Source organism: Rhinoraja longicauda, chromosome 21 (genome assembly GCF_053455715.1).
Source record: "Rhinoraja longicauda isolate Sanriku21f chromosome 21, sRhiLon1.1, whole genome shotgun sequence".
NCBI lineage: Eukaryota > Metazoa > Chordata > Chondrichthyes > Rajiformes > Arhynchobatidae > Rhinoraja > Rhinoraja longicauda.
The window spans coordinates 21,874,006-21,888,449 of record NC_135973.1 but is presented as its reverse complement, the minus strand read 5'-3'; the positions used below and the strand labels follow the sequence as shown (position 1 = coordinate 21,888,449).

Genomic DNA, 14,444 nt, shown 5'->3' with positions numbered 1-14,444 from the left:
AACTGGAGCACCCAGTGAAAACCCACGTGATCACAGGGAGAACGTACAAACTCCGTACAGACAGCACCCATGGTCAGGATCGAAATTGGGTCTCTGGAGCTGTAGAGCAGCAGCTCTAACTCTGCACCACTTTGTTCCCCAGCTTCACTGTGATTTGGCCGAGAGTCTGACGCACCTTTTTAATTGAACAGAACTGTGACAGGAAAGGACTACAAAGTACCGGAGTAACTCAGCGGGTCAGGCAGTGCTGGTCGCCCCGTTGCTGGACAAATATGGAGGCTTTGGAGAGGGTGCAGAAGACATTGGCGTTTACCAGAATGATGCCTGCTTTAGAGGGTACTAGCTATAAATAGTGGATGGACAAACTTAATAATGTTTTTCCCTGGAACGCTGCAAGTTGAATGGAGACCTGACAGACGTATATAAAATTATTAGAGGTACAGATAGGGTAGACAGTCAGAACCTTTTCAACTAGGGTGGAGATGTCAAAGACTTCAGTGCCTAGCTTTATGGTGTTTAGTTTAGATACGGCGCAGAAACAGGCCCTTCGGCCTACTGAGTGTGCACCGACCAGTGATCCCCGTACAAGAACACTGTCCTACACTAGGGACAATTTTACAATTTTCCCAAGCGAATTTGGCGACAAATCTGTACGTCTTTGGAGTGTGGGAGGAAACCGGAGAATCCGGAGAAAACCCACGCAGTTGACGGACAGAAGGTTCCTGTGCTGGACTGTCTATGTCTTGAGATGTAATGAAAAAACGGTGCTAACAAACGGTTTGGTTTATAGGACAGAATTAGTCTTTCAATTACCATCTGCTTTTTGCAGAACTCGGAAATCAACTATGTGCAAAACTAATTAGCTAATTTGCCACTTCATCAAATTAAAGCTTTCATTAAAAGAGAGAGGATAGATTAGAAGAAACTTCCTCACATAAAGGGCAGAAATGGTTGCTGGAGATAAGAGTGGAGGACTAGTAAAAAAAACAGCAGGCCCAGCCACTGCGCGGAACATGATGCCAAGATAAACTACTTGTCCTGGACACAGCCACAGCAAAGCAATGACCAAGAAACTACACCAATGCATCTGTCCTTAGAAGGCTCAGGAGGTTCGGCATTCCCCCAACAACTCCCGCCAACTTCTACAGTTGCACCATAGAAAGCATTGTATCGGGATGCTTTTACCACAGCATGGTTTGGGAGCAGCATCATCCAAGACCCCAAGAAATTGCAGAGAATTGTGGATGCAGCCCAGACCATCACACAAACCAATGTCCATTCCACTGACTCCATCTCCACTTCACCCTGCCTCGGCAAGGCCAGCAGCATAATCAAGGACCAGACCGGTCACTCTCCCCTCTCCCATCAGGCAAGAGGAACAGAAGTATGAAAACGCACACCTCCAGATTCAGGGACAGTTTCTGCCCAGCTGTTACCAGGCAACTGAACCATCCTATCAACAACTAGAGAGCGGTCCTGAACTACCATATACCTTGTTAGAGTCCCTTAGACCATCTTTGATCGGGCTTTCACCTTGTGTACTGTATGCAGAACAAAGAATTTTACTCTACCGAGGTACGTGCGACAATAAAGCATCATTGAATTGAACTGAAACCGGAGCACCCGGATGAAAGCCACGATGTAAAAGGCGAGCGTGCCAACTCCACACAGACAGCAGCTGAAGTCAAAATCAAACCGGTGTCTCTGGTGCTGCGAGGTTTGTACGTTCTCCCAGTGACCGCGTGGGCTCTCTCCCGGTGCTCAGGTTTCCTCCCACACTCTCCAAAGACGTACAGGTTTGTAGATTAATTGGCTTCGGTAAAGACTGTAAATTGTCCCTGGTGTGTAGGGTAGTGCTAGTGTACGGGGTACCACAGCAATCTAGTTTCCCTCTCCCCTGTCTCTCAGTCTGAATAAGGGTCTCGACCCAAAATGTCACCTGTGCCTTTTTCTCCGGAGAGGCTGCCTGACCCTCTGTGTCTATCTTCGGTGCAAAGCAGCATCTGCAGTTCCTTCCTGCACCGAATCCTAGTTGTCTGGAGATGCTGCCTGACCCGCTGAGTTACTCCAGCCCTTTGTGTGTCCTCTCAGGAAGACATTGCCGGCCCCACAGGGATACCAGCGCTCTGCCAAACACGACGCACACACTGGCCAACGCGGCAAACAGACTGCGCAGTCCTCACCTGTTGTGAACTGCCCCTTCAGCTTCTGGAAGACGGGGTCCTGGGCCGTGGCCTGGGCCCTCCTGGCCAGTGACTCCGACGCCGCGCTGGAGAACATGGTGGACACGTTGGAGACGTTCTCCAGGCCCACGCCAAACGTGCTCACCAGCTTCTTGACGAAGTTCAAGGTGTGCGGCGTGATCTTGGCGTCGGACACGGCTCCGCTCTTCTCGAAGGCCACGGAGTAGCACTTTGCCAGCCCTTGCTGGAGCTGCCGCAGCACCTACGCACAAAGACACCCAGACATTAAGGCAGAATACCAGCGACATCTATCCTCAGCACTCCGGGCGGCACGGTGGCACAGCGGTAGAGTTGCTGCCTCGCAGTGCCAAAGACCAGGGTTCAATCCTGACCATGGGCGTTGTCTGTGTTGTCCCTGGTGTGTAGGATAGTGTTGGTGTGTGGGTCTCTGTTGCGCTGTGAGGCAGCAACTCTACCACTGCGCCACCGTGCCACCCAATGAAACAGCAGTACGACAGTGAAACTAGTACGACGACTAGGGTGGGGGAGGGTCGGAGAGAGAGAGTGGGAGAGAGACAGTGGGAGAGACAGTGGGAGATTGAGAGAGAGGGAGAGGGAGAGGGAGAGGGAGAGGGAGAGAGAGAGAGAGAGAGAGAGAGAGAGAGAGAGAGAGAGAGAGAGAGAGAGAGAGAGAGAGAGAGAGAGAGAGAGAGAGAGAGAGAGAGAGAGAGAGAGGGAGAGAGAGGTAGAGAGAGAGGGAGAGAGAGGTAGAGAGAGAGGTAGAGAGAGGTAGAGAGAGGTAGAGAGAGGTGGGAGAGAGAGAGGTGGGAGAGAGAGAGGTGGGAGGGAGAGAGGTGGGAGAGAGAGGTGGGAGAGGGAGTGGGAGAGAGAGAGAGAGAGAGAGAGGAGTGGGAGAGAGTGAGTGGGAGAGAGAGTGGGAGAGTGAGTGGGAGAGTGGGAGAGTGAGAGAGAGAGTGGGAGAGTGGGAGAGAGAGAGATAGTGGGTGCCTGAGAGAGAGTGAGACAGAGTGATATATATTATATTGTTCAGACCTCCTCATGCCAGTTTTCGCGGAACCACACCATCTGATCGACGATGCCCTCGAGGGATGAGAGGAGGGTGGGGTGCAGTTCCCGCTGCATGTGCATGATGCGGCTGCAGCGCCACATGGGCGCCGTGGCCCGGATCGGGCCCGGGTCGGAGGCCGAGTGCGACTGGGTGCCCACCGAGCCCGGCTGCTGCTGGCCTGAGTCTGCAACACACAGAGAGACACAACATGGAGCACAGTACTACACGGGAACAGCACATTCAATGGTTCTTCAGACGTTTATGTTCATAAGACACCCTCTGTACAATGAAAAACCTTTCTCCTGAGATCACATCTAAGCAACAGATGTGCAGCGTGGGAGCTGCTGCCTTACAGCGCCAGAGACCCGGGTTGGATCCTGACTATGGGTGTTGTCTGTGCAGAGTTTGTACAGAGTTCCTAGTGTGTAGGATGCGAAACTGGGATAACATAGAACTAGGTTGATCGATGGTCGGCGTGGACTCGATGAGCCGATGGGTGTTTCCACACTGTAATTCTAAATTAAACTAGACTCAATGCTCAAGACAGACACAAAATGCTGGAGTAACTCAGCGGGTCAGGCAGCATCTCTGGAGAAAAGGAATAGGTGACGTTTCGGGTCGAGACCCTTCTTCAGACTGAGTCGGGGGGAGGGGGGGAGGGAAACTAGAGGAATGAAGAGATACAGAACAAATCAGAGCCAGCACCGATGGTCAAGAATCCTTCTTCCCACCTTAAAGTTAAACTGATCAGTAGAGCACTGATTAGTAGATTTAATGTTCCTGCAATCTGGCTGTTTTTTCCCCAGAAAGACATCAGTAGAGCCAGGCTGTTTAGGTGCTAAAAATCTCTGAAATTGGCAGGCAAATAGGCATAATAAAATTACAAAAAAGGCACGGAAAAGGCATTTATTGACAAAAAAAGGCATAAAAAGCCATGTATTTCCACCACCAAAATATGGTTAAAAATGTGTTTAGCTGTCTGTACGTGCTGGGAGATGAAATATTTCTTCTCATGATTCACTGCTTTCTCACATGCTTTGCAAAACAGCACACAGTTGTCTGTAGAGAATATATCACTCCCGTACACTCTCACCAAATCGTCCAGTTTTATACATGGCGTTGACTTGACTTTAGGCATTTTGACCCTTGCAGGGGTAGATCCTACAGGAGCGGGGATGCAGACCTCTACAGGCAGGCCAAGTACAAGCTGAGAAGGGGAATCAGAGCTGCCAAGGAAAGGTACTCTGAGAGGTTGAGGAGCAAGTTCCCAGCTAATGACTCTTCTTCAGTTTGGAAGGGCTTGCAAGAAATCACAAGCTACAAGAGGAAAACCGCCCGATCCTTGGACAATCGTCAGCTGTCCAACGACCTGAACGAGTCCTACTGCAGGTTCGAGAAACAGAAACTTAACCCTAGTAGCCCCTCCCCCCCCCCCCTCCCCAACCAACACTTCACACCCACTCACAGCCTGACTCCAGTTTGAAAAGACTGGACCCTTCCCCACCCACCCCTCTCCAATCACCACTTAACACCCACGTCCAGCCTGGCTGTAAAGGACTGGGGCCTCGTCCACTACCCACGAATGAACGACCGACTGTGGTGCCCCCGGTTTCGCCTCGGTGGTGGAAATTTTATTGTAAGTTATGTTAACACGGCAAAAAAAGGCTGATTTAGGCACTCGGTCGTGAAAAAGGCATTATCATCAAAAAAGGCATAAAAAGGCACTTATAGCATTTATGGCCAAATCCTGGCTCTAGACATCAGCCTCCCCTCTCAGTGAGGCAGGTCTTTCTCTATCGCTGACCTATGTAGCTCCATCAACACAAGAGCAACTTGCACTCATTAACCACGGCGCCTCGCTGACAATAAAGGGCACCTCAGATTATGCAAAGGAATTATTAAAAGACTTCTCCCCTCTCAGAATCCAGCTGTAGTCACTTAAGTAAGTTAATCTCTGGAAGATAAAAGGTTGCTGAAGATCTTCTATCTTCGGCATGTGGAGGATTAAAGTAGGGAGAGACACCTCGGGCTAAACTGTCAATCGCTCCGTGTGAATGAACAAACCAGGCACAAAATATTATTATTTAACCACTTGAACACGAGCTGCAAGCCCAAATTAAAGGAAAACCACGGAAAATCGGTTCTGAGGGGCCTGTTTCCATGCTGCATTCCCGGAATGGCGGGACTGTCATATGTTGAAAGTAATTCCCGGAATGGCGGGATTGTCATATGTTGACAGACTGGAGTGACTAGGCTTGTATACACTGGAATTTAGAAGGATGAGAGGAGATCCTATCGAAACGTATAAGATTATTAAGGGGTTGGACACGTTAGAGGCAGGAAACATGTTCCCAATGTTGGGGGAGTCCAGAACAAGGGGCCACAGTTTAAGAATAAGGGATAGGCCATTTAGAACTGAGATGAGGAAAAACGTTTTCAGTCAGAGAGTTGTGAATCTGTGGAATTCTCTGCCTCAGAAGGCAGTGGAGGCCAATTCTCCGAATGCATTCAAGAGAGAGCTAGATAGAGCTCTTAAGGGTAGCGGAATCAGGCGGTATGGGGAGAAGGCAGGAACGGGGTACTGATTGGGAATGATCAGCCATGATCACATTGAATGGCGGTGCTGGCTCGAAGGGCCGAATGGCCTCCTCCTGCACCTATTGTCTATTGTCTATTGCATCTTTCAATCGGTCAATCAGTTATAAATTTAGACACACAAGGAATTGCCAATGATGGAATCTTGCGCTGAATACAAAGTGCTGGAGTAACTCGGCAGGTTAGGCAGCATCTCTGGAGGACATGGGTCGGTGACATTTTGGGTTGGTACACGTCTTCTTCCCCGACCTGAAACGTCACCTATGCATGTTCTCAAGGGATGCTGCTTGACTCGCTCAATGTGGATGAAGGAATGTAGAGCACAAAGTTCTGGAGTAACTCAGCAGGTCAGGCACCAGGGCTGCTTGATCATGGGTAGGTGATGTTTTGGGTTGGGACGTCTCTTTACACCCGACCTGTTCTCAAGAGATGCTGCTGGACTCGATGAGTTACTCCAGCACTTTTGTGTAAACCAGCATCTGCAATTCCTAGTTACTCTATGACTCGGGTCCTTCTTCAGGTTGATTGAAGTAGGGGAGGGGAGAGAAAGCTGGAAGAGCCGCCTTCTCTCTCTCCCCTGTTGCGATCCGTCTGTAGAAAGGGCCCGATCCAAAAACGTCACCTATCCACATTCTCCAGAGATGCCAGCCGACCTGCTGAGTTACTCCAACATTGTGCGTCTTTTTTGGCAAACCGGCATCTGCAGTCCCTCATGTCTAAAACCTGGACCTGATCCTGTCAGTGTACTGTCAGTGTACTAAAGGGAATAGCGATAGTGGCGCTGAAAGGGATAGTGATTGCCACAAAGGAAAAGACAAAGGGAATGGAAAGGGGACAGCACGTGGCAGTCAGAGGATCTTTCCCAATCGGATTGAATCCCTGTCTGGCATACCGCTGGGCTGGAGACCCACGAAGAGCATATGAGGAATGACTGTGTAGGAAGGAACAGCAGATGCTGGTTTACATCGAAGATGCTGGAGTAACCCAGCAGGGACAGACAGCATCTCTGGATGGAAGGAATGGGTGACGTTTCGGGTCGGGACTCTTCATGCGTCTGAAGAAGGGTCTCGACCCGAAACGTCGGCCATTCCTTCTATCCAGAGATGCTGCCTGTCCAGCTGAGTTACTCGCTGGAATAGGCTTGTACTCGCTGGAATTTATAAGACTGAGGGGGGATCTTATAGAAACATATAAAATTCTTAAGGGGTTGGAGAGGCTAGATGCGGGAAGATTGTTCCCGATGTTGGGGGAGTCCAGAACCAGGGGTCACAGCTTAAGGATAAGGGGTAAGTCTTTTAGGACCGAGATGAGAAAACATTTCTTCACACAGAGAGTGGTGAGTCTGTGGAATTCTCTGCCACAGAAGGTAGTTGAGGCCAGTTCATTGGCTATATTTAAGAGGGAGTTAGATGTGGCCCTTTTTGCTAAAGGGATCAGGGGGTATGGAGAGAAGGCAGGTACAGGTTACTGAGCTGGATGATCAGCCATGATCATATTGAATGGCGGTGCAGGCTCGAAGGGCCGAATGGCCTACTCCTGCACCTATTTTCTATGTTTCTACTCCAGCATTGTGTGTCTAAGAACAATTGAGGGGTGAGTGAGAATTTTACGTGTGAGTGCGAGTGGCTGAGTGTGTGAAGTTAAAGCGTAAAAGGGGGAGAGTTGTCCTGGAACTACCAAGGGACGGTGGTTGCTTATATGTTTTTTCATTATGCTTGCATCAAAAATATCTCAGTGGGGGAAAAAAAAATTTTTTTTTTTAAATCACACCTGAATCACATCGAGATCTGCTTACATTTTCTTTGGCTTACTTATGAATACAGAAAGCATCTGCACCAACGCTGGAAACTGATCAAATAATCATTAACCAGGCATCACAGCCTGTTTCAAACGTTTCCAGAGATGAATGCCATTAATTATCGTTGTTGTTTCAATACGAGACCAAAGCTTTGAGACAAAAGCCGGAATTAGAATGAACATTAACACTGCGGGTTATATATTCGATATGATTAGACAGGCCTGAAAATGCAGCTGAAACAGATTTTTCACACCTAAATCCAGAAAATTGAATTACTGTGTTGAATATTCCAAAGGATGGAATGCAGAGGGGGAATTGAAAGACCCTAAAGGCATGGAGGTTGGGAGTAGATAGAGTGGAACTATCTCTGCTGCTGTGACCTTCATTTATACATTACCTCCGTTCAAGAACAATGCTGGCTCTTGTGGAGAGGGAAGGGTGGGGTGTGGAGTAAAGACCCCGATCCTAAACGCCCAAAGGCTGTGATCGTACTCGCCTGTGATCAACAGCGAAGAGATTAAGGCAGCTCACGTTCGCAAAACTCTTACCACTTTTGTATCGCTCGCGCTGTTCGATCTTCAGGGTCAAGTAGAGCGTCCTGATTGGGAAGTAGACAGCCTGGGGAAACACTCTTCCCACCTGAGGAGATTAAAAACAAACCCACGGAGCTGTAATTAAATTAACTTGTTCGCTACCTTCCGAGCAAATATCTTCAATATTTTTGCCACCAAGACTTGCAGCATTTCGTGCACCGCGTGATCGCAAAATGAGGCAGACCAAGCAAGATTACCGGAGAGAATAAGCCCAAAGGTCCAAAATCCATCATTTTGGTCATTCACAGGGTATAATGACAATGGGAATTGTCGTCCGATGTAGCAAAACGAGAGAGCCGTCCAGCACCAATTTCAAGAGATGGCTTGTCATTACACTGTTTGAAGGCGGCACGGTGGCGCAGCGGTAGATCTTGGGAGAATGTATGAGGCAAATGTCCCAACGACTGGCGCAAGAGAGGCAGGGCACTGTGGCGCAGCGGCAGAGTTGCTGCCTTACAGTGCCAGAGGCCTCGGTTCGATCCTGACTACGGGTGCTGTCGGTACAGAGTTTGTACATTCTCCCCGTGACCGCGTGGGTTTTCCCCAGCTGCTCCGGTTTCCTCCCACACCCCAAAGACCTTGCAGGTTTGTAGGTTAATTGGCCTCTATAAATTGTCCTGTGAATAGTGTGTAGGATAGAACTAGTGCATGGGTGGTTGTTGGTCAGCTCTGACTCAAACTGTTTCTGTCTACAATTCATTTCAAGGCGGTTAGAGTCATACAGCGTGGAAACAGGCCCTTGGCCCAACTTGCCTACACCGACCAACATGCCCCATCTGCACCTGCCTGCATTTGGCCCATAGCTCTCTACACCTATCCTATCCATGTACCTGTCGAAATATTTCTCTTATTATATTAAATGTTTCCCACTGGGTGGGCCGAAGGGCCTGCTTCCACACTGTGTCTCTAAAACTAAAAACTAAAACTAAATCTTTCATGTGGAAGTTATGCCTGCGATAAAAAAACATTACAAAACTGTACATTGTTGAGTCAGCAATTAATTGGTGAAATCGAGCCATCATATTTCTGCACAATTTACTACTTGCAAGATATCAGTACCAACACAGCAGTCATGCAGATAATTGTGAAGGAGAAACAGAACCATAATGACATCAAGCAGTCCTTAAATTAGGCCACAATTCCCTGTGGACCCAACATTACGCTCTGGTCTTTACCTATTACAGTACAATCTCGTACACTGCTAACACAGGAACGGCAGTGCAAAATGGCCACTTAAAGTTGGTTAAGAACAATAACATGCAAGAATGGAGGATTTCCAATTGCTAATGAAATGCTGAATTTTGCTGATCATTTTGTTTTTGTTGCCAGTTACATCTTTCATCCCCAGCTTCCACGAGTGAACACAAATGAATTGAAAGTTGCAGCGCGGAAACAGCGCCACCGCGTCCACGCTGACCATCGATCGATCACCCGTTCACGCTAGTTCTACATTATCCCACTTCCGCATCCACTCCCTCCACACTGGGGGCAACGTACAGAGGCCGATTAACCTACGGGCCCGCACGCCTTTGGGATGTGGGAGGAAACCCATCGGTCACAGGGAGAATGTGGAAACTTCACACAGGCAGCACCCGAGGTCAGAAACGAACCCTGGTCTCTGGCGCTAGGAGGTAGCTGCTCTGCCAGCTACACCACTGTAATGACCGCACACATCTGCCAGAGGAAGAAACCTCATCTACTTGATCCTGCTCCGCCGTTCAACAAAGTAATATCTCATCTCTATAGCTACATCTGCCCTCCATAAACTGTAATAACAGTCTATCTATCTCAGTTCACAAATGCCCATTTATCTTTTCTAAATGGGGGCTGAGGAAAGATTTTTTTTGCCTGGATTAGAGTGCATTAGCTACAAGGAGAGTAGACACAAAGAACTGCAGATACTGGTTTATACCAAAGAAGGACACAAAGTGCTGGAGTAACTCAGCGGGCCAGGCAGCGTGTCTGGAAAAAAAGGATGAGTGACGTTTCGGGTTGGGACTCTTCTTTCCGACCCCATCCTTTTTCTGGAGAGTTGCTGCTTGTCCCGCCGAATTATTCCAGCACTTTTGTGTCTATCTTAGCTGCAAGGTTGGCCAAACTGGCGTTATTTTTCTCTAGAGCATCAGAGGCTGAGGGAAATGTGTATAAAATTATGAGAGGCATAGAAAGAGTAGAGAGTCAGAACCATGCTGCCTCAGTAAACCCAGGTTCCATCAACACCCCGGGTGCTGCCTCAGTAAACCCAGGCTGCATCACCACCCTGGGTGCTGCCTTTGTGGAGTTTGCATGTTCTCCCTGCGACCGGTTCGGTATCTTCCAGTTTAATCATCCAATAACCCACACCAACCTCTACAGATGCATCGTAGTAAGCTTTTTATCATGACAGCAAGACACTGCAGAGAATTGTGGCCGCAGCCCAGACCATCACACAAACCAAACTCCCTTCCATTGACTCATCCACACTTGGACCTGCCTCGGGAAGGCCAGCAGCATAATCAAGGACCAGTCTCACCCCAGTCACTCCCTCTTCTCCCCTCTCCCATCGGGCAAGAGGTACACAAATGTGAAATCGCTCACCCCCAGATTCAGAGGCAGATTCCTCCCAGCTGTTATCCGGCAACGGAACCATCCTATCACCACCTAGAGAGCCGTCCTGAGCTACTATCTACCTCATTAGAGACCCACTGGCATCTTGAATTGGACTTTACCTTGCATGAAAGATTATTCCCTTTGTCCTGTATCTGTTCACTGTGGACGGCTTGACTGTAATCATGTATCGTTTTTTCCGCTGAGTGGATAGCACTCAACTAAAAAGCTTTTCATTGTACCTCGGTACACATGGCAGTAATAAACTAAAGTTCCCAAAGACGTGCGGGTTGGTAGGTTTACTGCACCCCGTGCACTGGTGTTGGCAAGATTCGTGGGTGGGGGGGGGGGGGGGGGGAAATGAGTTGCTGACAATGTAGGAGGAATGGGTGAGGCGAGGATTAGTATTTGCTCACGGCAGGCACTGGATGGACCAATGAGCCTGTTTTCATGCTCTCATCTCTCTCTGAGCAGTTTGGCTCCGAGGTTATGCTCCGTATTTTTATGGACAGTCCCAATGGAGAAAGTACTTCAAGCAATGAATCCTTTAATCACCTTAAATGTAATTAGATAACTGTTTAATCTTTTACATTAAAGGGAATTTAAACCTAATCTAAGCCGCACAGTAGGCCAGTCAATGCAGACAAATGGTAACTTGGGTAGCTCCCATCTCACCAATTATTCACAGAGGCATCAGTACAGATGCCTATTTTGTACATTATCCGTGTTCAAACACTCCTGTTCCTTTTCATCCCTCAAATTCACGAAAGGATCAGAAATATTTAACGCTAAAATGGAAAGGAATAAATGTGACTCTTTTTCTACAATTTCTTTTCAGTAACTTGCAGCATGTTGTGCAAATAGACGTGAATTGTCATAATGCTCTTCTCCAAAACAGCAAAGCTTTCTTTGGACTTTAGAGATACAGCGCAGAAACAGGCCCTTCAGCCCATCGAGTCCACACCGACCAGCACACACTGGGGACAATTGGCAATTGACAATTGACACTCGGGACAAATGGCAATCCTTCGCAAGTTTTACTAAATCCAATTAATCTACAAACCTGTTCTCTTTGGAATGTGGGAGGAAACCGGAGCACCTGGAGAAAACTCACGCGGTCACCGGGAGAACGTACTAACTCCCTACAGACAGCACCCATGGTCAGGATTGAACCGAGGTCTCTGGTGCTGTAAGGCAGCAACACTACCAATGTGCCACCTTCCCCCCCCCCCCCCCCCCCCCCCCTTATTGGGCTAGTCGTTGGGATGTTTGCCTCGTACATTCACAGCAACCTAATGCACCCATTTACAAACATGTACGTACTTGGCTGATGAGATTGAGGAGCAGTTTGCCTTCTGAGCCGACCAGACAAGTCAAGAGTTGAGGGATCCATGCCAGCCACTGGATGGGAGGCACACCGATACAGTACTTGTCCACAGCATCTGCCAACATGTTCTTTTCATCATCAAAGCTCAGCAGCCAAAGGACCTGGGAAATGTAGGCATTAGTTAGAGATTGGTGAAGGGTCTCGGCCCGAAACCTCACCTGTTCCTTTTCTCCAGATATGCTGCCTGGCCCGCTGAGTTACCCCAGCATTTTGTGTCCTTCTTCTGTATAAACCAGCATCTGCAGTTCCATTCTACACACTTTCTAAAGATATAATTAGTTTAGTTTGGAGATACAGCGTGGAAACAGATCCTTCGGCCCACAGAGTCCACGTCGACCAGAGATCACCCCTTCGCACTAGATTCTCATCCACTGTTGGCAATATTACAGAGGCGATTAACCAATGAACCTGCACGTCTTTTGGATGTGGCAGGAAACCGGAGCACCCGGTGGAAACCCACAAGATCACAGGGAGAACGTGCAAACTCCACACACAGACAGCACCCGAGGTCAATAGACAATAGGTGCAGGAGGAGGCCATTCGGTCCTTCGAGCCAGCACCACCATTCAATGTGATCATGGCTGATCATTCTCAATCAGTACCCCGTTCCTGCCTTCTCCCCATACCCCCTGACTCCGCTATCCTTAAGAGCTCTATCTAGCTCTCTCTTGAATGCATTCAGAGAATTGGCCTCCACTGCCTTCTGAGGCAGAGAATTCCACAGATTCACAACTCTCTGACTGAAAAGGGTTTTCCTCATCTCAGTTCTAAATGGCCTACCCCTTATTCTTAAACTGTGGCCCCTGGTTCTGGACTCCCCCAATATTGGGAACATGTTTCCTGCCTCTAACGTGTCCAACCCCTTAATAATCTTCAGGATTATTCAGGATCGAACCCGGGTCACTGGTGGTACGAGGCAGCGGCTCTACCAAAGGTCTTCCTATGGGTTGAAGCTGAGATCTGGAGAGACTGGTCTCCAGCATGGACACAAAATGCTGGAGTAACTCCGTGGGTCAGGCAGCTTTTCCGGAGACGTTTCAGAAGTAGTCTGAAGAAGGCCCAAAATATTACCTTTCCATGTTCCCCAGAGATGCTGCCTGACCTGCTCAGTTACCCCTGCACTTTGTGTCCTTCGTGGTTTACAGCACTGAGTTTACAAGCTGTTTTCTGGGCTCTCCATGGCCTCACCTTAGCCAGGTACTTCCTGGATTTGCTCTCGTTCTGATGGCGGCACGCGTGCAGGTAGCAGGTGATGGCAGAGACGCCCAGGTGGAGCTGCCTCTCTTTCACAAAGATGTTTTCCAGGTAGTCTCCCCACATGGCCCAAGCCTTCACCAGAACATCGTGCATCTGCACAGCTGCAGAGAACGCTTTGTTGGCCTCCTCCGACCTACGCGACAAAAACAAAAGGTAAAGTCAAGCTTTTAAGGCAAAAACTTCTTCAGACCGTTTAGTTTAGTATTATTGTCATGTATACTGAGGTACAGTGAACAGCTTTTGCTTGTGTGCTATTGAGTCAAAGGTAAGGACTATACATGAATACAATCGAGCTGTCCACAGTGCACAGATAAACGATAAATGCTACAACATTTAGAGCAAAAATGTAACTGAAGTCCGATTAAAGATTGTTCAAAGGTCTCCAGTGAGGGAGATGGGAGGTCAAGAGTGAACTCTACTTGATGAGGACGGTTCAGTTGCCTGATATCAGCTGAGAAGAAACTGTCCTTGAATCTGGAGTCATGTATTTTCCCACTTCTGTATCTCTTGACTGATGGGAGAGGGGAGTGACCGGGGTGGGTGGTCCTTTATTATGCTGCTGGCCTTGCTGAGGCAGCGTGATGCGCAGATGGAGTCAATGGAAGGAATTACCATCAAAGTATGATGGTCTGGACTATGTCCACAACTCTCTACAATTTCTTTGTTTAGTTTAGTTCAGAAATACCGAGCGGAAACAGGCCCTTCGGCCCACCGAGCCTGCGCCGGCCGTACGCCAGCACTGTCCGACACACTTGGGACAATTTACAATCTTTACCGAAGCCAATTAACCTGCAAAGCTGCACGTCTTTGGAACGTGGGCGGCACGGTGGCGCAACGGTAGAGTTGCTGCGAATGCAGCGCCTGAGACTCAGGTTCGATCCTGACTACGGGTGCTGTACTGTAAGGAGTTTGTACGTTCTCCCAGTGACCTGCGTGGGTTTTCTCCGAGATCTTCGGTTTCCTCCCACACTCCAAA

The 14,444-nt window shown here is 48.6% G+C and overlaps 1 protein-coding gene across 1 annotated transcript in view; it reads right to left on the bottom strand.

The window, feature by feature from the left end:
* trrap (transformation/transcription domain-associated protein) overlaps positions 1–14,444 on the bottom strand; it is a 170,496-nt gene that overhangs the window by 18,525 nt on the left and 137,527 nt on the right. Inside the window, exons 62-66 of the mRNA XM_078418086.1 lie at positions 13,400–13,601; positions 12,148–12,312; positions 8,194–8,284; positions 3,237–3,436; positions 2,184–2,445 (exon numbers count right to left, since the gene is read on the bottom strand). Coding sequence (XP_078274212.1) covers positions 2,184–2,445; positions 3,237–3,436; positions 8,194–8,284; positions 12,148–12,312; positions 13,400–13,601 — 920 coding nt within the window. The remainder of the gene's footprint in view (positions 1–2,183; positions 2,446–3,236; positions 3,437–8,193; positions 8,285–12,147; positions 12,313–13,399; positions 13,602–14,444) is intronic.